At 44.1% G+C, this 24062-nt stretch overlaps 1 protein-coding gene across 1 annotated transcript; it reads right to left on the reverse strand.

Annotated features, from left to right (window-relative positions):
- Positions 1 to 5098: 5098 nt before the first annotated feature.
- On the reverse strand, positions 5099 to 22714 carry LOC146356911 (potassium channel, subfamily K, member 16-like). Its single transcript, XM_084836034.1, has 5 exons — positions 22508 to 22714; positions 21512 to 21632; positions 15912 to 16078; positions 14679 to 14847; positions 5099 to 5589 (listed from the first exon to the last, which is right to left on the reverse strand). The coding sequence occupies exons 1-5, from the start codon at positions 22700 to 22702 to the stop codon at positions 5315 to 5317; spliced, it is 927 nt and encodes a 308-aa protein (XP_084692160.1). The 5' UTR covers positions 22703 to 22714; the 3' UTR covers positions 5099 to 5314.
- Positions 22715 to 24062: the final 1348 nt, after the last annotated feature.

The following is a 24062-nucleotide window of genomic DNA, read 5'->3' on the forward strand; positions in this document are numbered from 1 at the left end:
TAGGAAACAGAACACCAGTGTATATTATTCCCTAAGACAGACACAACGAAGGGCTGATAGCAAATAATTTACTGTAAGGAATCTCAACTCCTACAAGGTAACTTTTCTACTGTAGTATTTTAATAGTTTTCCATTGTGATCACCTATCTTTGTAACGAGATGGAAATTTATGGTTGTTTTTTATATATACAAAATCCATTCAGATAATAGCCTAACAATGCAATCCTATGCATTTCTACTTATTCCCAGGTTAATTACTAAAGTTATTTTTAATAATTGTGTTGTATTTCTTTTCTTGTTGACTGCTTTGGGACCCTTAGATTTGGGGGGGGGGGGGCTCTAGCTTCCCTGTCTTTCTCCTGGCTGCCATTCCTAACCCCACTCAACTTCCAAACCTTCAAACAAGAATTTACAGTGTTCAAATTGCTTTTTTTTATATAGATTTAAACTGCAGTTATTATCAAAAACAGGAGGACACACTTTGAGCGTAAAAAACTTGTACTGTGGAAACATTAGGAGCAGACACCCTGAGGAGAAACAAAACCGCTGCCATCAACAAATACAGCTTTATGTTCCATGGGGAAGCATTCATGCTCAACATAGAGAACCTAGGATTGCTAGGGCTCTGTATTTGACATGGATTAGCCTCCTTCTAATGGTCTCCCCACCAGAGAAAGGACTAAAATCCCTGGGTGATAACAGGAATCATGCTATGGTCTCTTTGGCTTGAGAGTTTCTGCTATTACCTCCACCCGCCCTGTTAATGAAGTTCACCCCGACTACCATGGGTCCAGGCTCTGCCTCCTAATCTCTGAGGCACCACCCACCCCATGGCTCTCCATCAAAGGCATTAAAATGGCTAAAGCTGAACAATGCAACATGCCCGGCCCAAATATACCGAGATGTGCATTGTGATTGGCTGAGGGTATCATGTGGTCTAGTCACAAGTTATCTTGCCATACAATGCAGCAAGAAGCAAAGCTGTGAATAAATTACCAAAGCACAGGGCGAGGAAGGCATATCTGGTTCTTATATGATACCATGATCCATATATGGGCAAGGGCTTTTGTTTGTTTGTTTGTTTGTTTTCCTTTCCCATGGTAACCTGGAAAATCCTCTCTTTGTTTTTGCCTAGAAGCACCAAGCAGCACACTTTTCCCAAGCTCTGAGCTTCCCTTCGTGGGTGTTGCCTCCTTTTTAGTTTCCCACTGCAGAAAGGAGCAGCTGCAGCTCACTTTCAAAGTCAGATTGGTGCATCCTAAAAAAACCCGCCCCCAGGCCCTTCTTACCTTCCAGAGCCACTTGAGTAATCTCCTTCTTCTGCAGTTTAATTGGAACCTGCAAAGCCTTGCTAAAGGTACCCAGGTTGTGTGCGGCTTCTCTTTATTGTTTGTATTTTATTTTTGCCTCCCCAGCATATTGGATTTTCTCTTTGCTACTTCCTGTTTTCTCCTGTGTGTGCTCCAGTTTGTAGGTGGAGCCCAGATTGCATTTTATCTGAAAACAAAATTTGCTTTGTAAAGAGGATAAGCAGCAATCTTTGCACAAGTCTGCTGGAGAAGCATTTGTTCATTGAGAAGAGGCAGTTCCTGCATAGGTTCTGGGTAAAATGTGTTTACAGCCTGAAATCACAGGACTAATATGCTTACTCTTGAATAATGGTGGGACTAATTTCAGAGTAATGAATATGAATTTGAGCATGCTCTGGGAGAGAACGCAGGACAGGAAGGCCTGGCGTGCTATGGTCCATGGGGTCACGAAGAGTCGGACACGACTGAACGACTGAACAACAACAACAATTTCAAAGTAAATATGCATAAATCAGCTACATCAATGAAAAGTTTTTCCTGTCGAGTTTTTCACTCCTCTTGTTAGCTGAATATAGTCAGGTTGTATATTTTGCAAATGTATATTTGTATATTTTAGGCAAATGGTTGTACATCTCTGACCTAGATCTCATAGGGATAGGAGTGCTGTGTTATAGCACTATCATTTCACACTGCAGGGGAGGGCTCACAGGATTGGATGCTCCTCTATGCAAAAATCCCTGCAGACAGAAAACTAGCCTATTAGGGAGAGGTTAGGCTGGAACCCTTTCCTTTGACATCTAGATTTATGTGTGAAGGGAATGTTTTTGCCTGGAAGAACATTCAATTATGTGAGCCTCCACCTGCATTGATACAGCCCAGACACAGGCTTACCATCTCAGTGAAGACCAAGCTACACATGATGCAGGAGGTCCGTGTGTCTCATAACATCTTTTTATAAAGCTTAAAAGCTACTGGGAGAGGGATAAACTGGCTCAGGGCAGACAGAGGAAGGGAATGTCATCCCCCCAACCCAATGCACCCCATGCTGCTTTCTTGATTGAACCCATTTCCCTGAAGCTGCTAATAGCCCTACTGAGGGGGAAAAGACAGGTGCCCATATTTTATCTGTTATTATGCTCAGGCAGGCTTATAACGTATCTGGGTATGTGTGGGTATTGTTTCAACTGGGAAAATGGCATGGGAGGTGGAAGGAAGGGTTGAATATCACTCTCTCCACTACCTGAGCCTATTTAGGGAAGTCTGTGTCTGCTTTAAAAAAAAAAAAGTAATAAATAATGACATGATTACAGACAGTAACACCCAATACAATATTCAAACATGGCAAGTGTATACTTGTTTCCTCACTTGGAGACTTTCCTCTTGCAGGAAAAGTATCACTTCCAAAGTGGGACCTTTCTCTCATTAACAGTGAAAATCTGTGGCCAGAAGTAAGCCCCATTGGGTTCAATGGGACTTACTCCCAGGTAAATATACATAGGATTGCAGCCTAAAAACACAAATGATGTTCAGTGATGTTTCAGGAGGGAAAAGCCCGTATCATTTTATTAGTAATATACTACTGTGGAAAGAATCCTTTAACCTCACCCCAATGTGTGATGTGTACCCCAGAATGGCAACGCAGTTATAAGAGTGCCGTTGGCATCTGCATAAGGTGGCCAACAGATGCTTGTGCTTGTATTTAGTCTTAACCAGAGTTACTCCATGTTTGTCATCCTGTCTTGGCCCCACCGTCTGTGAGAAGTAGATTGCAGTTTGTCATCAGTTGTTCTGAGAACTGCTAGGGAGTGTGAGTTCCTTCCCAGAGAGGCACAGCTCACAGCCTGTGCTATGAACTGATAAACATTGTACTCTGTGCAGCAACCCAGTATCCAGCTGGCAAACGTCCACCCCGTCTAGAGAGAGAACGTTCAGCTCCTTTCCAGATAACAGTATGTGTATGTCTCCAACTAGTGTGTCTAGTAGAGCATGGCTAGAGTTCTTCCCTATATGTGACATATATTGCTGTATAAAAGCTTGCCCCACTGAATGTTCTGGGCTCTCTGCCCCTTTGCTGACAGAGTGCCTGCGAGCCTTGTAATAAAGCACTTTTAGATCCAGAAGTCTTACCCATGTCTAGTGTGATCCATTGTCCGGCTAGACAATGAACAAGGAGCGTGTTCCGCTCATGTAACACCACCTAGGTGCATAATTTATTATTATTATTATTATTATTATTATTGATTTCATTTCTATACTGCCCAATGGCCAAAGCTCTCTGGGCGGTTCACAAAAATTAAAACCAAAGACCACACAATAAAACAAACACAGTATCACAATAAATAATTAGAAAGGGGCGTGCACTGAAGCTACAGCTCAGAATTTAGGGATTTGAGTGGTGTGGTGTGTTTTTTTTAACCACGGGAGGTGTCAATCCTTGCCGTACACACCACAAAACAAACAACTCGGTTCTCAGTTTGAACAAATGCACACACTAGCTAATCCTTGTAACCCACCCGAAGCCCATTTTTTTGCACCAAGAATTGCTGCCCAGGCCTCCTAACTCTTATAAATTTCTGAAGGCTCTACTCCACCTTTCATATCAGGTATTTTGCATGTCCCCCACCCATTTAAAAATCCAAAGTGTGTTTGTTTGCTCATTTGGTTAAAGATATATACTAGAAAAACCCCTTCATCCTTCACCATTGACTATGCTGGCTGGGGCTGATGGAAGTTGGAATTCAACAATATCTGGAGAGCCTTCCAGGTTTTATCCACCCCTGTTGTAAGGTGTGCATATATGTTTGTACTTTTAAATGTCTATCTTCAACATTTGGTGCCTCCTCCAAAAGTAGTTTTGGAAATTCAAATATCTAATGTCTGAGAGAACATATTTGTATGAAATATTTTGAGCCTGAATGTTTTACAGTGTAATCCTATGCATGCCTACCCAGATGTAAGTCCCACTGAGTTCAGTTAGGGTTACTCCCCTGTAAGTGAATATAGAATTGCAACCTTAATGAGGAATAGGGCTATGATAATATGTTGTGCTTGTTCAACAGCTGAATATGTTACTTATAACTAACCATTTTAGCAGGGAAATTCTCACTAATTTTCAACATTTCAAACATGCAAATGTTAAAATTCAAGATTTGGGTTTAGAAAATGTGTTTGGTTCCATTTTAACTTTGCAGCACCTTTCTCATACGTTCTGTCTGTTTTCTAGTAGTCCCTAGCAATTCTATTTTGTCCTTATTGTTGTGTTTTGTGGATTGTTGTTGTTGTTCAGTTGTTCAGTCGTGTCCGACTGTTCGTGACCCCATGGACCATAGCACCAGGCCTTCCTGTCCTCTGCTCTCTCCCGGAGCGTGCTCAAGTTCATATTCATTGCATCGGTGATGCTATACTGCCAGGTTAAAATTTGTAATGTAAGTTGCCAGAGCTGTTATTGTTCAGGTTTCAGTTCCTTTCCTAGGGCCTCAAGAAGTTAAATTACAGAGTGGGAAGTAGATGCACCCTTGCCTTAGAAGCTGAATACTGCAAAGATAGAAAAATCATTGTAAAGTTAGACGTTCCACAGTGAATCTTGAACTCCACGTTTTGAGTTTCAAAATCTGACATTACAGAGTCTTGTGGCATCTTAAAGACAGAGAAATCTAGTGTGGCATAATCTTCGAAGGGCCAGAACACATTTCACCAAATCTTAAATTAGGCTGTTGTTGAGTGGCAATTTTGAAATTCCAAGTAAGACCTTGAACTTTGAAATTCCAAGTAAGACCAAGTAAGAGGCTAGAAGTATAAAATATATTATGAAGGCAGGATGTATGCTCTACAAAGAAGAGAATTAGCATCCCATGCAACATTCCTGGTTATTTCATACTTTATTTGGAATTACATAACTGAAAGATCAGCAGGTCAGTTTTCAGGAAACCAGCAGAATGTCACCATTCTTGCATATAATTATATGGTGTATAATTATCAAAATCGGAACATAAGTCCTCTTGCTGTTATAACTGATTTTTCTGTCCATCTCCAGCAGCATGTAATGATAAATCATTTTCCAATGCAGATCTAGAAGATGGTCCCCTTTCTGAGTGTTTGTTTTGCTTCTTTCGTATGACTGCCTTAACTTGGAGATATTCTTCGATGGGTTTCTCTTCTGGTTCTTCCAGTAATGTTGTCAGTAGATTAAACAGCAAAGCTATCCAGGCAAGTCCAAAGATAATCCAAATAGCTACCAAAATCCGGTAGCCCGGAAAATAGTTCTTACCATGTTGTCTCCCTGGGGACACAGGAAAAAGAAATGTAATATTTGCATAATTAAATAATTAGTGGACACATCATGTAAAAATGCAGAACAGACAATGCACATGGGCTCTGCACCAGTGACTTTTTAAAGAGGGGAAGACTCTTTAAAGAGGCAAGCACAATTTATCCGAATAACTTCTGTATTCAGTGGAGCCTTCTCTTGAACCCTTCCTGACTTCCTGTTCTCTGGCAAATCAGAGTTTGGTGGTTGCATTCAAACTGGATAAATTCTATGTTTTATTACTTTATTGTTATAAACCATTATTACACTGAAAATCTCACTCTGCTGTATGGCACACTTCTTACGCTTTCACAAAGGAGCCTAATTGTGTTCCATTTTGAATGAAGGAATGCTTTACAGAGCTGCAGGAAATTTGCAATGATAACCCAAGACCAGAGCGTGCTATTATACCTGCATTGTTGTTTTCTGGGTTTTGCAACACTCAGAGAAAATATATAAACAGTGTAAAATGAAAGATCCCAAAGGCAAAACCTATGGTTTCTGCTCTCTGAAACTGTCATGCTATGCAGGGTAAGTGTGAATTGGCATATTTTATCAGTTGGCATGTTTCCTGAAGTCTGATGGTAATGCTTTACTTTCCCAAAAATAGAGTGGATGCACAAATAGCAGGGCAGAGGGGTTCCCCCACTTGACAGAATTCTTACCTAAACTGAAGGCTATGGTTGATCCCCAAGAAGGGGAAAGGTAGAATCTGAAGTGTCAAAGAATTAGGGGATGTCTCCTAGCAAAATGAAGAAGCTGAAAATACCTCTAGTGATCAATGTAGCTGTGCGCACAACAGTCATCATATAATGCTCATTTCATAGTTCTGTTCCTGTTTCCCAGCCCTTGCAGTTTGCACCAGGAAATACATTGCCCCAATTCAAACATCAGACCAAACCGTGGTTTGGGATCAGCTGGCAAGCTACATCAGGAAATTGCAGCTTAAACTGCATTTCCCAAAAAGAGATGTTGATTGTTTCCTTGGAGCCCAACACATTTCAGCCTTCTTCAAAGGCTATATATATTTTAAAATGTTATATAAAAATACCTGCAGAGACCTCTGAGTATGCATTTTAGTCACCGAATATGAAAGCATCTCCAAATAAACAATTAATAGCATCTTGAGATGTGATCTCTCTTTTTGGTGGTGCTTTCCAATTTTTGTGATTTTTTGTTCTTAAATTGTCTTTTCATACAGTGGTTGTTTGTGCTAATTCTGGGTTGGAGTGATGTCTGAAAACAATCTATAGGGCCCATTCACATGTAATGATGGCAAATCATGGGTTAACTAAACAATCCAAAGTTAATCTAACAGCTAATCGTAGGTTAACTTTGGGTTGATTAACCCACAATTAACCCATAGTGTCCAGGTTCGCTTGTCATGGAGCAACCTCCAATCACACCGATTGGAGGTTGTATATTCAAAATAGCGGTGGCACACAACCGTGGCAAATCATTCTTTTTTTAATTATTATTAATTACATTTCTATACCATCTCATAGCTAAAGCTCTCTGGGCGGTTTGCAAAGATTAAAAAATTAAATATGCAAAATGTAAAAACATAAAAAAAATACGACAGTACACACAGAGACAATTTATATCTAAAAACAACTTTGAACAATCAGCCAAACCATAAAACAAATCCAGGATTCATTAAAACTCATCACATGGTGCCAAATGCCTGGAAAAAGAGAAAAGTCTTGACCTAGCGCCGAAAAGTTAGCAGTGTTGGCGCCAGGCAGGCCTTGTCAGGGAGATCATTTCACAATTGGGGGGCCACCACTGAGAAGGCCCTCTCCCTAGCTGCTTTCTTCCGAGCCTCCCTCAGAGTAGGCACCTGGAGGAGGAATTTAGATGTTGAATGTAGCATATGGGTAGGTTCGTGTCAGGAGAGGTGCTCCGTCAGGTACTGCAGTCCCGAGCCACGTAAGGCTTTATAGGTTAAAACCAGCACCTTGAATCGCGGGTTAATTAATCCACTATTTGCTGCCGTTACATGCAAACCAGGTCAAAGTCACTGCCACAGTTCTGCACCACAGAGGTAAAATGGAATCAGTGCTGAGCAGAAAGAGAATAAGAATCAGCTCTAAATCTGTTTTACTTTTGGAAGCTTAAACCATGATTTGGATTCCAAACAATAGTTAGCCCAAACCATAGTTTGGCATGATATGTTAAAAATACATATCTCTGCACAGAAATACAGGAGGATGAGCTTAGTAGCCCCATCGACAGCATCTGGGTTAAAATAAACGGAGCAAAGAATAAAAGGAACGTCGTGGTCGGAGTCTGCTACCAGCCACCCAATCCAGGAGAAGGTGAAACTTTTGAAAAGCAAATAACCAACGTTACAAGGAAGCATGAGGTAGTAATAATGGGGGACTTCACTTTCCCTGATATTTGTTTGGAGAAAAATTCTGGAAAACATGGCCCCTCCAGGAAATTCCTGACTTGTGTGGCGGATAATTTCCTCTTACAGAAAGTAGAGGTAGGAACTAGAGGATCGGCTATCCTTGACTCAATCCTAACCAACAGAGATGACTTAGTGGGTAAAGTAGCAGTTACAGGAACTCTGGGGGAAAGCAACCATGTTATACTTGAGTCCATGGTTCTAAAGGAAGCAAAAGCCGAGTGTAGCCAAATGCGTACCCTGGATTTTAGGAAAGCTGATTTTAATAAACTCAGAACAATGATCAGTAAGGTCCCATGGCAAGCGACTCTAACAGGAAAAGGAAATTCTCAAGGCACAATTACAAACAATTCCAACAAGAAGAAAAGGTGGAAGACAACAGAAGAAGCCAACGTGGCTTCACAAAAAGCTTAGAGATGAGCTGAAAACAAAAAGGTACATATATAAGAAGTGGAAAGAAGGCCAAGCAACAAAGGAAGAGTACAGGCAGGTAGCACAGAATTGCAGGGATGGCATCAGAAAGGCTAAAGCTGAGAACGAGCTGAGGCTAGCGAGGGATGCTAAAAGCAACAAAAAGGCTGTCTTCAGCTGTGTGTATAGTAAAAGACAGGAAAGAAATGGTGATTCAGCTATTAAATAAGGATGGCAAAATGATAACAGATGTTAAAGAAAAGGCTCAATTCCTACTTTAGCTCAGTCTTCTCCCAAAAGGGGGTCTATGACCCCCCTGACAAAGGCGAAGTACAGGCTGAAGGGGCAGGATTGCAGCTTGAGATCGATAGGCATATGGTCAAGGAACACCTAATTACTTTGAATGAGTTCAAATCTCCAGGACCAGATGAACTGCACCCTAGAATAATAAAGGAACTGGCAGAAGAACTCTCAGAACCACTGTCTATTATCTTTGAGAAATCATAGAGGACGGGTGAAGTGAATGGTAAAAAAACTGCTATCAAGGGCTTGATCCTGGATGAGCGCGCTGACCTGGCTTGTATTACAGAGACCTGGCTGGATGAAGCTGGGGGGGTTAATCTCTCTCAGCTCTGCCCTCCAGGGTTCTCTGTTCAGCAGCAGGCAAGACCTGGGGGGCGGGGAGGTGGAGTGGCAGTGGTCTATCGTGATTCGAGCCCCCTTACCAGGTGCCCTATCCCGCAGTCTGCTGGGTTCGAGTGTGTGTATTTGAAGGTGGGTGCCCGGGACAGAATAGGGATTCTGTTGGTGTACCGTCCACCCTGCTGCTCAACAGTCTCCCTTCCTGAGCTAGCCGGGGTAGTCTGGGGGTTGGTGTTGGAGACCCCTCGGCTTGTTGTGCTGGGGGATTTCAACATCCATGCTGAGGCTGCCATGTCGGGAGCATCTCAGGACTTCATGTCCGCCATGACAACTATGGGTCTGTCCCAGAAGGTATCTGGCCCCACCCATGCTGCTGGGCACACTCTGGACCTCGTTTTCTGTGCTGGATGGGGTGATAGTGATCTGAGAGTGGAGGAACTCTCTATAGTTCCGTTGTCATGGACAGATCACTACCTGGTGGGGTTTAGGCTTGCTGGCACTTGGAACCTCTGCAGGGGTGGAGGGCCGATTAAGACGGTCCGCCCCAGGAGGCTGATGGATCCGAATGGTTTCCTGACGGCTCTTGGGGATTTTCCCGTTGCCTCGGCAGGCGATTCTGTCGGAGCCCTGGCTGTTCTCTGGAATGGATCAGGAGCTGCACCAGCTGCACCAAGTGGAGCCGCACCAGCACCCTAGTTTTCTAGGGAGCTGGCGGTGATGAAACGAGTGAGAAGACGACTGGAGCGACGTTGGCAGAAAACTCGGAGCGAATCCGATCGAACACGGGCTAGAGCCTATTTGAAGGCCTACTCTGTGGCAAAACGGGCAGCAAAGAGATTTTTTTTTTCTGCCACTATTGCGTCTGCAAACAGCCGTCCAGCGCAGCTGTTTCGAGTTTTTAGGGGTCTTTTGCACGCTAGCCCACAAGAGGATAATTTAAACCCCTCAACAGCCCGCTGTGAACAATTTGCTCAGCACTTTGCAGACAAAATCACTCGGATCCGCTCTGACTTGGACGCTATAGTTGCTACAGACCCAGTGAATGTAACTTTGGCCCCTGCTTGTCCAATGTTGTTGGATACTTTTCAGTTCGTACAGCCTGAGGATGTGGACAGGATCCTTGGAGAGGTGAGAGCCACCACGTGTGTTCTAGATCCTTGCCCTTCCTGGCTCAGAAAAGCAGCCAGAGGTGGACTGGCCGAGTGGGTAAGGGGAGTGGTTAATGCCTCCCTTAGGCAAGGCAGAGTTCCAGCCTGCTTGAAGGAGGTGGTGGTGGGACCTTTGTTAAAAAAGCCCTCCCTGAACCCCACTATATTGGATAATTATCGGCCAGTCTCCAATATTCCATTTCTGGGCAAGATATTGGAGCGCGTGGTGGCCTCCCAACTCCGGAGATTCCTGGATGAGACAGATTATCTAGATCCATTTCAATCTGGCTTCAGACCCGGTTATGGGACAGAAACAGCTTTGGTCGCCTTGGTGGATGACCTACTCTGGGAACTAGACAGGGGGAGTGTGTCCCTGTTGGTTCTGCTGGACCTCTCAGTGGCTTTCGATACCATCGACCATGGTATCCTTCTGGGCCGCCTCGCTGGGATGGGACTTGGAGGCACTGTTTTACAGTGGCTCCATTCCTTCTTGGAGGGCGGACCCAGAAGGTGGTGCTGGGGGACTCCTGTTCGACTCCCTGGCCATTGGCTTGTGGGGTCCCTCAGGGTTCTGTTTTGTCCCCCATGCTATTTAACATATACATGAAACCACTGGGGGAGGTTGTCCGGAGTTTTGGGGTTCGGTGTCACCAGTACGCTGATGACACCCAACTCTACGTTTCCTTTCCATCTAATTCCAAGGAAGTTGTTGGGGTGCTGAACCGGTGTCTGTCGGCAGTAATGGACTAGATGAGGGCAAACGAATTGAAGCTTAATCCAGACAAGACAGAGGTGCTCCTGGTCAGTCGAAAGGTAGTTCAGGGAATAGGGATACAGCTTGTGCTGGATGGGGTTACACTCCCCCTAAAGACATAAGTTCGCAGCTTAGGTGTACTTCTGGATTCAGCCCTGAGCCTGGATGCCCAGGTTTCAGTGGTGGCCAGGAGTGCATTTGCACAGTTAAAGCGAGTGCGCCAGCTGCGCCCGTTCCGTGAGATGTCTGACTTGGCCACAGTGACACATGCCTTAGTTACATCCCGTTTGGATTACTGTAACACACTCTACGTGGGGCTGCCTCAGAAAAGTGTTTGGAAACTTCAGCTGGCTCAAAGAGCTGCGGCCAGACTGCTGACTGGGGCTGTCACAGGGAGCATACAACTCCCCTATTAAAACAGCTCCACTGGCTCCCAGTCTGTTTCCGGGCACAATTCAAAGTGCTGGTTATGTCCTATAAAGCCCTATACGGCTCGGGTCCAGGTTATCTGAAAGACCGTATTCTCCCCTATGAGCCTACTCGTGCCCCCTTCTCGCCATCCCGCCATCATCACAGGCACGCCTGGTGGGAACGCGGGAGAGGGCCTTCTCGGCTGCCCCAAGGCTCTGGAACTCCCTTCCCAGGAAGGCGAGAGTGGCACCCTCCTTGATATGGTTTTGTAGACATGCAAAAACTTTTTTGTTCCAGCAGGCCTTTGGGGATAACTAGTCTGGACCTGTGAAAATGTGGTTGTCTTTTAATGTTTTAATATTTTTACTGTTTTAATATTGATGATTTAATTACATTTTTAACTTTTGTACAGTTGTATTTCTATTTCTATTCATAGGTTTTAATAGTAGAAGTTTTAACGTTGTAAGGCTGCCTTGAGTCCCAGTATTGGGGAAAAGGCGGAATATAAATATAATAATAATAATAATAATAATAATAATAATAATAATGTGCCAGATGACTAGAGGAGGGCTAATGTTGTTCCTATCTTCAGAAAGGGTAAAAAAGAGGAACCTGGGAACTACAGACCAGTCAGTCTGACATCAATCCCTGGGAAAAACCTAGAGCAGATGATAAAGCAATCCATCTATAAGCACCTTGAAAACAATGCAGTGATTACTTGAAGCCAACACGGATTTGTCAAGAACAAATCCTGCCAGACAAATGTGATCTCATTTTTTGATCAAGTAACCTCCCTTGTGGACTGTGGGAATGCTGTAGACATCATATACTGTCACTTGAGGCACAGGTGAACTCAGTGGCACGGAGCACTTTTTATCAGCTTAGGCTGGTATACCAACTACGCCCTTATCTGGACAGAGATAGCCTAGCTACAGTTATCCATGCTCTGATAACTTCTCGTCTGGATTACTGCAATGTGTTATACGTGGGGCTGCCTTTGAAAACGGTCCGGAAACTTCAGCTGGTCCAAAATAGGGCAGCAAGATTGTTAACAGGGACTGGCCTGCGAGCTGGTATTACGCCAATACTTTTTCAGTTGCACTGGCTGCCAGTCCATTTCCGGGCCCGATTCAAGGTGCTGGTGTTAACATTCAAAGCCCTTAACGGCTTGGGGCCAGGTTACCTGAAGGATCGCCTCCTCCCATATGTGCCTGCCCGGACCTTAAGATCATCATCAGCGGCCCTTCTCCGTGAGCCCCTGCCAAAGGGAGTGAGGCAGGTGGCTACTAGGAGGAGGGCTTTTTCTGCTGTGGCATCCCGGCTCTGGAATGAGCTCCCTAGTGAGGTTCGCCTGGCGCCTACATTGTATTCCTTTCGGCGCCAAGTGAAGACCTTTTTATTTTCCCCGGCATTTTAGCATTTTAGCCTTCTAAATTTTTATCTTTGCTGTTTTAAATTTGTATTTTAAACTTCTGCACTGCTGCTAAGTTCTATTGTGGTTGTATTGTTATATTGTGGTTTTAATGTTCTGTATATTTTAAATTGTTTTATTGTGTGTTGTTTGGATTTAATTTTTGTGAACCGCCCAGAGAGCTTCGGCTATTGGGCGGTATAGAAATGAAACAAACAAACAAATAAATAAATAATATACCTTGACTTCAGCAAAGCTTTCAACAAAGTGCCCCATGATATCCTGATGAACAAACTAGCTCAAAGTGGGCTAGATGAAACAACGATCCGGTGGATCCACAGTTGGCTACAGAATCGGACTCAAAGAGTGCTTATCAATGGGACCTTCTCAAACTGGGGAGAGGTAATGAGCGGGGTACCTCAGGGCTCAGTCCTGAGCCCAGTGCTATTCAACATTTTTATTAATGACTTGGATGAGGAGGTGCAGGGAATGCTAATAAAATCTGCAGATGACACAAAATTGGGCAGGATAGCTAATACCTTGGAAGACAGAAACAAAATTCAAAGTGATCTGGATAGACTGGAGCGCTGGGCAGAAAACAACTGAATGAAATTTAATAGGGATAAATGCCAAGTTCTGCAGCTAGGAAAAAGAAACCAAAGGCACAGTTACAGGATAGGGGATACGTGGCTCAACAACACTACAAGCGAGGAGGATCTTGGCATTGTTGTCGATCACAAGCTGAATATGAGCCAACAATGTGATGTGGCTGCAAAAAAGGCAAATGCTCTTTTGGGCTGCATTAATAGAAGCATAGCTTCCAAATCCCGGGAAGTACTAGTTCCCCTCTACTCGACACTGGTTAGGCCTCATCTGGAGTACTGTGTCCAGTTCTGGGCACTGCACTTTAAGAAGGATACAGACAAGCTGGAGAGGGTTCAGAGGAGGGCAACAAAGATGATCAGGGGACTGGAAACAAAGCCCTATGAAGAGAGACTGAAAGAACTGGGCATGTTTAGCCTTGAGAAGAGAAGACCGAGGGGAGATATGGTAGTGCTCTTCAAGTACTTGAAAGGTTGTCACAGAGAGGAAGGCCAGGATCTCTTCTCGATCCTCCCAGAGTGCAGGACACTGAATAATGGGCTCAAGTGACAGGAAGCCAGATTCTGGCTGAACATCAGGAAAAACTTCCTGACTGTTAGAGCAATACGACAATGGAACCAATGACCCTGGGAGGTGGTGGGCTCTTCCACACTGGAGGCATTCAAGACGAGGCTGGTCAGCCACCTGTCAGGGATGCTCTGACTTGGATTCCTGCATTGAGCAGAGGGTTGGACTCACTGGTCTTGTAGGCCCCTTCCCACCCTACTATTCTGTTCTGTTCTATGATTCTATGATATTTGAACTGAGCCTTTATATTCTTTAATGGAACAGATTGGTTCATTCTGTGATCCCACAGAATGAGCTCAGTTGACCTATATAACCAGTGAAGCCTACTCCAGATTTAGGTTTCTTAATTGTGCATTAGAATTTGGATCCCACAAAGAACAGTGACCACCATGCCACCGTAAGATAACACTATTTCTCCAAACGGTGGTGGTGGTGGTTGTTATTAATTACATTTATATCCTGCCTTTTTTCCTCTTTAATGAACCTAAGGAGGCGTACATAATCCCCCTCCTCCTCTCCATTTTATCCCCACAACAACCACGCTGTGAGGGAGGTTGGGCTGAGAGTCTGTGACTGGCCCAGAGTCACCCACTGAGCTTCCATGGCCGAGTGGGGACTAGAAGCCAGATCTCCCGACTCTCAGTCCAACGCTCTAGCCACTACACCACACTGGCTCTCCACAACCCAGGTTACAGGAAGCCTTACCTATGACGTAGTCTCCAAAGCCAATGGTGCTGAGGGTAATAAATGCAAAATAAATTGCTTCACTGTATGTCCAGCCCTCCATCTCTCGAAAGACGACTGATGGCACACAAAGGAATACTAGAATTCCCATAACCAGGAAGAACAGAAGAGTCAAGCTCCGTGTAGTTTTCTGAAAGACAAAGCAAAAATGGCAGGATTGACACCACAGCTGCCCAGGTTACCTTGGCCTTATTTTTACCCTTTTTGTCTGCCGTTGCTGACCTTTTTACCTCCCCTCCCATTGCTTCCAATGACAGGGAAAATAACTATGCCTGCCCCAGGCTGACATAGGGTTGTTGTTTTTTTGCCTTGTCAGGAAAATGGAAGGGCTTAGGATCCAGCGGATGAACCCCTCAGTGCGAGATTCTAACCACTACACCACACTGGCTCTCTTAAAAGCTTAGAAAAGCAGGGGGTTGTCTAGTATCTAAGTTATAGTAATCAGGGTGCCTGGTGGGCCTCCTTGGAGAAGGCATTCCAATGGCAAGGAGCCACTACTGAAAAGGCTCTCAAGTTACCACCTGCCAAATGTCAGATAGGGGGAGCACCTGGAGAATGGCCTCAGGTGGTGATCTCAGGGATGGGTAGATTGATTCAAGAGAAGGCAGTCCAACAGGTATTGGGTCTGATGCCATGTAGAGCTTTAAAGGTTAGGCCCCTTGACTGCCATTTTTCTTGGTACAATGGTGAGCTACAAATCGAATAAGTAAATAAATAAGACCAGCACTTTGAATTGACTTTGGAAATTTACTGGAAACCAGTAGAGTTGTGTTATTACAGATGAGATACCGATACTGGTGATGCTACACATCCTGTGTTGGCTTAGGTTATTTGAGCAATGCCACATTTGTGATATTGGGGCACCTGATTGTATACATCTCCTTGCCAACACAGCAGATCAAAGGATCAGCAGATCTGAATCCAAATTTGGACTTTTTAACCTAATTTGGTTAAAGTATAATGGATTTAATCAAATTTGTCCAATATATCCTGCTACACCATTGTAACTTTGGTACTGGGATGTTATGCTGGTGATTCAAGTAGCTATGCAAGTGTAAACAGACCTTGGCTGCCAATGACTCCAGCTTGAACAAGTCACGGATTAGACTGTTCTTCAGATAAATTATCGAAGTCTTGTGGTTGGTGAACAAACCAGGTTTATTAGTAATCTGGGGATTACGCATACTGAATTACCTTCTTTACTCCTTTCCTGTACAGCCATTTAGCAAACCTTTCGCAGAGCGTTGAGAGAATCTTGCCAATACGGTGCAGAAAGACGATGTTCAAGGGGATTCCAAAGAGAGCAAAAACGACACAAAAGAGCTGACCGACTGCTGTTTTGGGAGAGATGTTTCCATAGCCTGCCAAAATACGAATGGGTTACAAAGTACATCTCAGTAAGCAGGGGCATTGCTAGTAGGGCTGTGCACCGCCTCGTTATGAAGTCCGAGTAATGAGGTGATCGGAGCAAAATCCTCATGATACGAGGCTGGTCAGAGCAGTACCGAGGCGCCCCAGGGCGAAGCACCCCCCCACCAAGTGCCTTCTCTGCCTCGTATATTCGGAGCTCTACTTACTTAATGCTGAGCAGTCCAGACAGGCTGTCTCCAAAATGGATCAGCTTCTGAACACTCACGTGGAGGGGCATGAGAAGGAGGAGGAGAGAGGGGGAAGGCGAACGGACGCAGGAAGGGGGGGGAGGCAGGAAGGCGAGCGCAGGAGGAGGAGGAGGAGGAGGAGGGAGTGTGCTTCCGTGAATAAGAACTCTCAGCCAGAACCGATGTCAGCAGTCTCCAGTCAGAGGTGGAGGAAGGCGGTATACATACTGTGGTGAAAGGCTGCATTCAATTATTGTGCTAGCTGTGCCTTTGGGAGAGGGCTGGTGTGAGTAGATGATTGTATGTGTGTGTGCGCGGGCGCCGTTCCTAGGAGTTGCTCCTTCAGTTCATTTGATTTTGATCGCCATTAGGCTTTTCTCAAAATTTAAATTAAAAGGAAACAGCCTGGTTGTATTGGGAGCATTTCCTCACTCCTTGATACCTTTGGGACAGTGCCTTTTGCAGCACCTCTTCCAGCCGCCCTCTCCTATTTCCCTCTACCTCCAACTCGTTTGTTAGTTGTATTTCATTAGATTCATCTCTCCTTTCCATAATTTTTCAAACTAACATAGCTTTTCCTTGCAAATTGCTGCCATGAGCCCCCTCCCCCACCATTCCTGTGTTTGTTTATCTCGATTTTGGACTCCAGAAAAGGCTGCGTTTGTTGTTTAACCTTGACCGTCACTTCTGCTTTCTCCATTCTATTTCCTTGTAATTTCTCTCCGTCAACTCTGTTTCTTTTAGATTTTTAAAAACTCAGTCTTGTTCCAATTTTTAAAAGCAAACATTGACTTCTGGCTCGGCATGCTCCCCCCCCCCTTTTAAGTCATATTCCAGCATTTACTTTTATCTTTCTAAATTCTTAAAGAAAGGCATATTATAGCAGCCTATAGTGTTTGTTCCCCCCACCCCACCTTGCTGAAGTGAACCGTCTGTGTCTTCTCCCTGTATTGATCCTCCCAAAACAGAAATAAAAGAAGGGATTTTTTAAATTTTTGTTTGATTTATCTAGGCTCTTATCTTACTGCCTGTGCTGTACTGTATTTCTTGAAGTTACCCTGCCTTCCATAAAAGAACATGAAATATAAAACAATAAATTAAAGAAACCCATCATTTGCCTAGGTAATTCTGCTTTTCTTTAAGCTCTTGTGTATCTGTGTGTGTGTGTGTAGGATGTTTTTCCACCAACACTATATGTCCAAATTTCAGAGCAGTGTTGAAAAATCACGAGATACATAGTATTTTATATTAATCACCTTCTTATTCCAATAACACTCCACTGTGTGTCAAAGCAATCCAGCGCAATATGAGGCATCTTCGGGGTGTTCGCAGGGGCAGAGGTGGGGAGAAGTTACAGCTCTTGGCTTTGGGAGTTTTCCTGGGAAACCTCAGATTTCACCAGTGCCTTGCACACAAGCCAGTGGGCCAAAGTGCCTGGAATGCAGCAAGTGGGATGCCCTCGAGGGGGCTGGGAGGGGCCCAGGTTTCACACCCATCTGTGGAAACAGGAAGAAGTTACAGCTCTTTGCTTTGGGAGTTTTCCTGGAAAACATCAGATTTTAACTCCACCTAGCACAAAAGCCACTGGACCGAAGTGTCTGAAATTTTGCAGGTTTCCTCCTCTCCAGGGGGGTGGAGATCTCCCCAGATTTCATGCCTGTATCCTAAAAACTGAAAAGGTAATGACCGCTTGTGTTTTCCCATGCAAATCAATGGGAAAACGCCAAAACTGCGCGATCCAGATATCTGAATCTCGCTTCAGATTCAGATCCGAGTCAGATCAGAGGGGGTCCGAATCGGTCCAAGGTGGATCAGAGTCACTTCAGATGATCCGAAGCAGCATCTGAAGCGGATTGGGGGGTTCGTGCACAGCCCTAATTGCTAGGCCTTGGCTTATGAGGCTCCAGACCTAAATCTTTTCTGCAAGGCCCTGAGCATCCACTGATGCCAATGGAAGATTTCTTCCTCAGCCTAATTGCCGTGCAGAGGGAAATTTTCAAGGGGGATTCCAGTTGGGGATGGGAGGGAAGCGTTAACCCTCCACTCATGCTGGAACACCTCCAAGAAGATTCTCTCCCCCAAGGCAGTTAAGCTTAGAAAAAACACTTCCATTGGTGTTAATGGAAGCTTTTCTTCTGAGTTGACTTGCATGAGGTGAAGACAATTTTCCTCCAGGAGGAAGAGAAAGAGATGTGAGGGAGGGAGGGAGGGAGGGACAGTGAGACATTGCGAATTAATTGTAGTTGAAGAGGAAATACTAATTTGGGAAGATCTGAGGCAGGGTGCACATTAATTGAAGAATTTATTTTTTGAGGTGATTTGAGAAATTAATTGGCTTTGCTCTCTGTGAAACTTATATAAATCCTAGTAATTATTTCTGAATTTGCATATATAGATATAAATTTCCCTATGTAAATTATATACAGATTTGTGTCTATGGGTCTGGGCCCCATATCTTCTAGGTGCCTAGCAACTCTCCTGCCAGTAAATATTCTTGTGCCAGCAAGGGCAAGAGATCCACCCAATATTCTAAGCAAGTCACAGAATAGGGTCTGAGCTAAATATTTATTGAATTTACTACATTTATGTACTGCCTTCTACCAATGCACTCTGAGTGGTTTACAATTTAAAACAGAGCCCTTCGGAGTTTCCGAGTATCTCCCTCCTACTGTTGGATCAGACAGGGCTACCATCTCTCTAAATCCATGCCTGGTTACTAATGTGACTGAACTTCTCTATGAACAGCCCCCTATTTGCACGTATTCACGTCCTTGGGACTTTCTCATATTGGAACAACTTCCAGAGGGGTAGCTGTGTTAGTCTGTTGCAGCAAAAACAACAAAGAGTCTTGTGGCACCTTAAAAGAGTAACACATTTCTTCTGGCATAAGCTTTCATGGACGGTAGCCCACTAGAGTGCCCACTGTGGAGCAAAGAAACTTCAAAAGCAGATTAAAGCAAGAAATGTCTGTGTTAGAATCCAACAGGTTCAGTTGTGTAGCCAGAGGCTTTATCACGCTACACGTGTTAATTGCCTTACCTAGTGCCAGGATGTGTGTGTTATCAGCAGCAACTGTTTTGTGAATGGCCTCTATTAATGTGTACACTTCTATCCCCCCACCACATACACCATATGAGCCAGCGTGGTGTAGCAGTGAGAGTGTTAGACTGGGACTCAGGAGATCCGGGTTCTAGTCCCCACTCTGCCATAAAGCTCACTGGGTGACTTTGGGCCAGTCACAGACTCTCAGCCCAACCCACCTCACAGGATGGTTGTGAGGATAAGCAGGATCAAGTACATCCCCCTCGGCTTCTTGGAGGAAAAGGTGGGATATAAATGAATGAATAAACAAGATATGTACTGTATAGAAACGTGAAACTCTTAATAAAACATCATGTGTCTGATCAAGTGGACTATAATCCATCAAAGCTTAGCTAGAATAAATGTGTTAGTCTTTAAAGCGCACTGAGACTTTGTTTCTCTATTGGAGGGTTTCCAGTACTCCTTAGAATGCATTCACACACATTCTCCCCAACTGAAGTATGCAGCTGAAATTAGCAACATGTTCCACATAGTTTAAGGACTAGACAGTGTTGTTTCGGGCTCAAATCCCGGGAAGATTTAACCAGGCACTCCACAGTAATCAGGCAACCAATTAGAAAAAAAAAATTATCTACTGTTCCAAATATGCAAGTTGACAGAGCCAAGAAAAGCAGTGGCGTGGGACACATCAAATCCAAAGGCTGTTTTATCACACGTAAGAACCAGACAAGCCCTCTCCTTGGGTCTCATACATACACTACAACTTATGGATCTTACTCAAGGTCACAATGTAGATTAGTTTCTCTCTAACGCATTTGAATTGCCCCTTTGTACTTGCCTTGCCATCAGAAATATTCAATAGTGATCATAGAATAGCAGGGTTGGAAGGGGCCTATACGACCAACGAGACCAACCCCCTGCTCAATGCAGGAACCCAAGTCAAAGCATCCCTCAGAGATGGCTGTCCAGCCTCGTCTTGAACGCCTCCAGTGTGGGAGAGCCCACCACCTCCCTAGGTAATTGGTTCCATTGTCGTATTGCTCTAATAGGAAGTTTTTCCTGATGTTCAGCTGGAATCCGGCTTCCTGTCACTTGAGCCCATTATTCCGTGTCCTGCATTCTGGGATGATCGAGAAGACATCCTGGCCTTCCTCTCTGTGACAACCTTTCAAGTACTTGAAGAGCACTATCATATCTCCCCTCAGTCTGATGAAAAAATGGAGTCTCCCACTTAGTGCATGGTTATGCGTAGAGAAGAGATTCATCCAGAGTCAAAGGCTGCATGATTTTTATGTATTTCAGCATGAAGGACTGGTGTAATGTACTGGACAGAGGCTGCAATCGTATGTAAATTTACCAAGGAGTAAGACCCATTGAATGCATAAGATTGTGCCAAGAATTCTGGAGTTGGATTGGATTGAAGCTGAGAGTTCAAAATTGGCATAAATTCACCTATTGAACCTTATGGCTGAGCAAGGACTTGAATTTGGGTCTCCCTGGTCGAGTTTACTTCGCAGGAAACTCCATGTATGCTGCCAAGAACTCCTTGGAAAATGGGCAGAGTATTCTCGAAGCATCTGTCAAGTTCAGTGTGCAATATATAACCATCTGAAAGTTTCTGGATGTGAGGATCTGGCATTCTTTATGGGAAAGAATCTAATAAATCCTCTTTCAATATAGCATCACCTTTGAAATCTAGATTCCCAACATCTTTTATTTTCAGAATCTGAGAGAATCCAGACAACATCAGTCACATGAGAATAACTGCCTCAGGGTTTAATTCTGTTATACAGTAAATAAGAGCTTGATATTTTATTCTCTTTTCCATACCCCTTTTAATAGATAGGACAGATAGACTCACCCCCCCACACACACATCATTTTGTACTATCTTACAGCAGTTATGGGAATTATTTATAGTTTGACCTAGGAATGAAAAAGAGGGAAAATCAAGTCAGTTATCACCACAGCTAGCAGTTCAAGGTTTCTGTGGACAAAAAAAGAGAGGGCAGGATGGGGGAGGTTGAGATGTAAAGGACAATGAGTGCCTTGTGAACAAAAGTAAAGCTTGAAGGTGTATATAACACAGTTTATCAGCGCAAGGCCGCTTGGATGCACTGAGTATTCTTTTAGGGGAGAAGCATAAACAATTTACCTATTGTGGATAACATAGAGCCCACGAAGAAGAAAGAGTTACTGAAATCCCAGTTGCTGTGTTCATCAGGAAACTCATTTCCCATTGGATAGATTCCTGTCCTAATAGCTTCCATCAAATTCTGCAATTGAAGGCAAGGTTCAGTTTGAATATTAATAGCCATCCCCTATCATGATATTCCTCTGAACCAGCCTTCCCCAATCTGGTGCCTTCCAGATGAGATGGACTGCAACTCCCATCATTCTAGGGTTTATGGGAGCTGCAGACCAACATATCTGCAAGGCACCAGTTTGGGGAAGGCTGGTCTAACCGAATCACTGAGTCCTTTGCTTGTGATATTCCCTGTCTACCTTAATTAACATGCTGGCCAAACCCCAAAAGCCATTTCAGATACAGAAGAAAAGACCTCCTTATGGCTCCCTATTGGTCTATGTTCTTTGCTGTCTTAGCTTCCCTCCCCCAAAACTGTGATCCCCTGTACCAGGGGGGTGGAACCTCCTTCAGCCCAAGAGCCAAATTCCATTTCAGAGAAACTCTTGGGGGTCGTATTCCATGTGGTGGGTGGGGCAGAAGGCAAAAGGGGTAGAACAAAGGTGTGGGCCCCACAATACCAGCATATTTTAGCCTAAAGCACATATTGCCAGTAGCTAAGCTTTAGGAGAGGCATTTCAACCTTTTAGAATGGGGGAAAACCCGCACAAATGTTGGGAAACCCCAAATGATTGGGGAAAGAGGTAGATTCAGGAGAAGGGGCTGTGGCCATCTGCAGCTCTACAGCTTCATGTTAAGCAGGTCTAGGTGGTTTAGGGTGCTTCCCTATTGAATTGTGGATTGTAACATTCCTGGTCAAGGAAGTAGAGCAGAAAATTCAAAAGCCACCTAGAACAATGTTTTTGAATACAGGCTTAGGTAGACATCAGCTCTATCCTTGCTGAAATTATTTATTTTCTTTCTTACATTTCTATACCACCCAATAGCTGAAGCTCTCTGACCTACCTCCACAAAGACCTTTACCTCCTCTGGGCTGAGAGAGGTGAAGTTCTTCAGGAAGTCCTCCTTCATTCTAAAGACTGTGTCTTGATGTGTCCTCTCAGCATCCCTCTCCAGAACCTGAAAGATGAGTGCGCCTAACAGGAGGTAAGCAAAGTAGCCGGCTATCAGGAAGCAATTCTGCAGTCTGCTGTGGAACATGGCGGTCTGTGTGGGAATGAGAACAAAGGTGGAAAGGGATACAGACAGGCTGGTAAACAAGTCCTTATCTGTAGTTCCCCTTGAACCTGGCAGTGTCCAGGTCCTCTGGGATTTTACATTGACATAAGCAATCTTAATAGATCTTTGTAAGGAAGCTTTGTTTTGTTTTTTAAAACCCCCAACACTCAGTGTTAAAAACAATTCGGAGACTTCCTAAACAATGCAAAACACCGTTTCACTGACTTCTCAGGAGAAGTGGTTAGAGTGTTAGGATATTAATTAGGCTACCTGAAAGACAGCATTCTCCCATATGAGCCTGCCCAGTTCTTAAGATCTGCTGGAGAGGCCCTTCTTTCAAGACCGCCATATTCGGAGGCGTGTTTGGTGGCGACGTAAAAGAGGGCCTTCCTGGTGGCCATTCCCTGGCTGTGGAACGCCCTGCCACGGGAGGCTAGGTTCGCTCCCTCTCTGCTATTCTTCCACTGGCAGGCAAAGACTGCTTTATTCGAGAAGGCCTTTGGTGCATAAACAGATCTGTTGGGCTGGAGACTGTTTTTACTCTGTTACTGTTGTGTGTTTAATTGTTCAATGTATTTCTTTTATCATTGATTTTATCAAGTTTTATTAGTGATTGTAAGCTGCGTTGAGTGCCATTTTTGGTAGGAAGGCTGGATACAAGTGAAAGAAATAAATTACAACCTAACACATGCACCCCACACACACTTTTTTTTTGAAGCCATGTGGTTAATTGGGGGACGGGAACAGGGGGGAATCAGAATAACATCTCAGCGTGGAGCTCTGCTTTCCTTCCACAAATGTGGTTCCCAAATCCAAAAACAGCCTGGAGTGGGGGCATGAGAGAGTGCTTAGCCCAACTCATGCCTGCTGATTCTCCCTTGGAATGCCTTTGCCAGGTCACTACCACCACCACCGCCAATGGTTGCATTTCCAGTCTCAGCTGGGATAAAAAAAAGCCTGGATGGGCTTTTCCAGGGAGTATAAAACACTCCCCTATGATTTTCCCCTGCAAAATGCCCTTCTGTTCCCGCATTAGCTTTACTTACACCTTACCCAGAAAGAGGAAATGCATCACCTAAAAGGAGGACCGTGAAAATGAGGTTCTGACTTTGCCCCCGTGGGCAAGAGAGTGTAACCAGAGCTGACTTAACACTATTGGAATCTTCAGTATGTTTGAAAATGTATTTTAAAACATAAGCAAGAAAACAGTGAATATTCTTTTAACTTGTTAAACAAATGAAACATGCTACACAAGAAGTCTTAAGATATGGACAGTTTATAAAGAAAAGTAAATGCAAAAGGACATCACATATAGAAGCAGAATGTGAAACATGCAGTGCAG

Source organism: Heloderma suspectum, chromosome 1 (assembly GCF_057233095.1).
Source record: "Heloderma suspectum isolate Gila_16-S chromosome 1, 16-S_ref, whole genome shotgun sequence".
In the NCBI taxonomy this organism is placed as follows: domain Eukaryota; kingdom Metazoa; phylum Chordata; class Lepidosauria; order Squamata; family Helodermatidae; genus Heloderma; species Heloderma suspectum.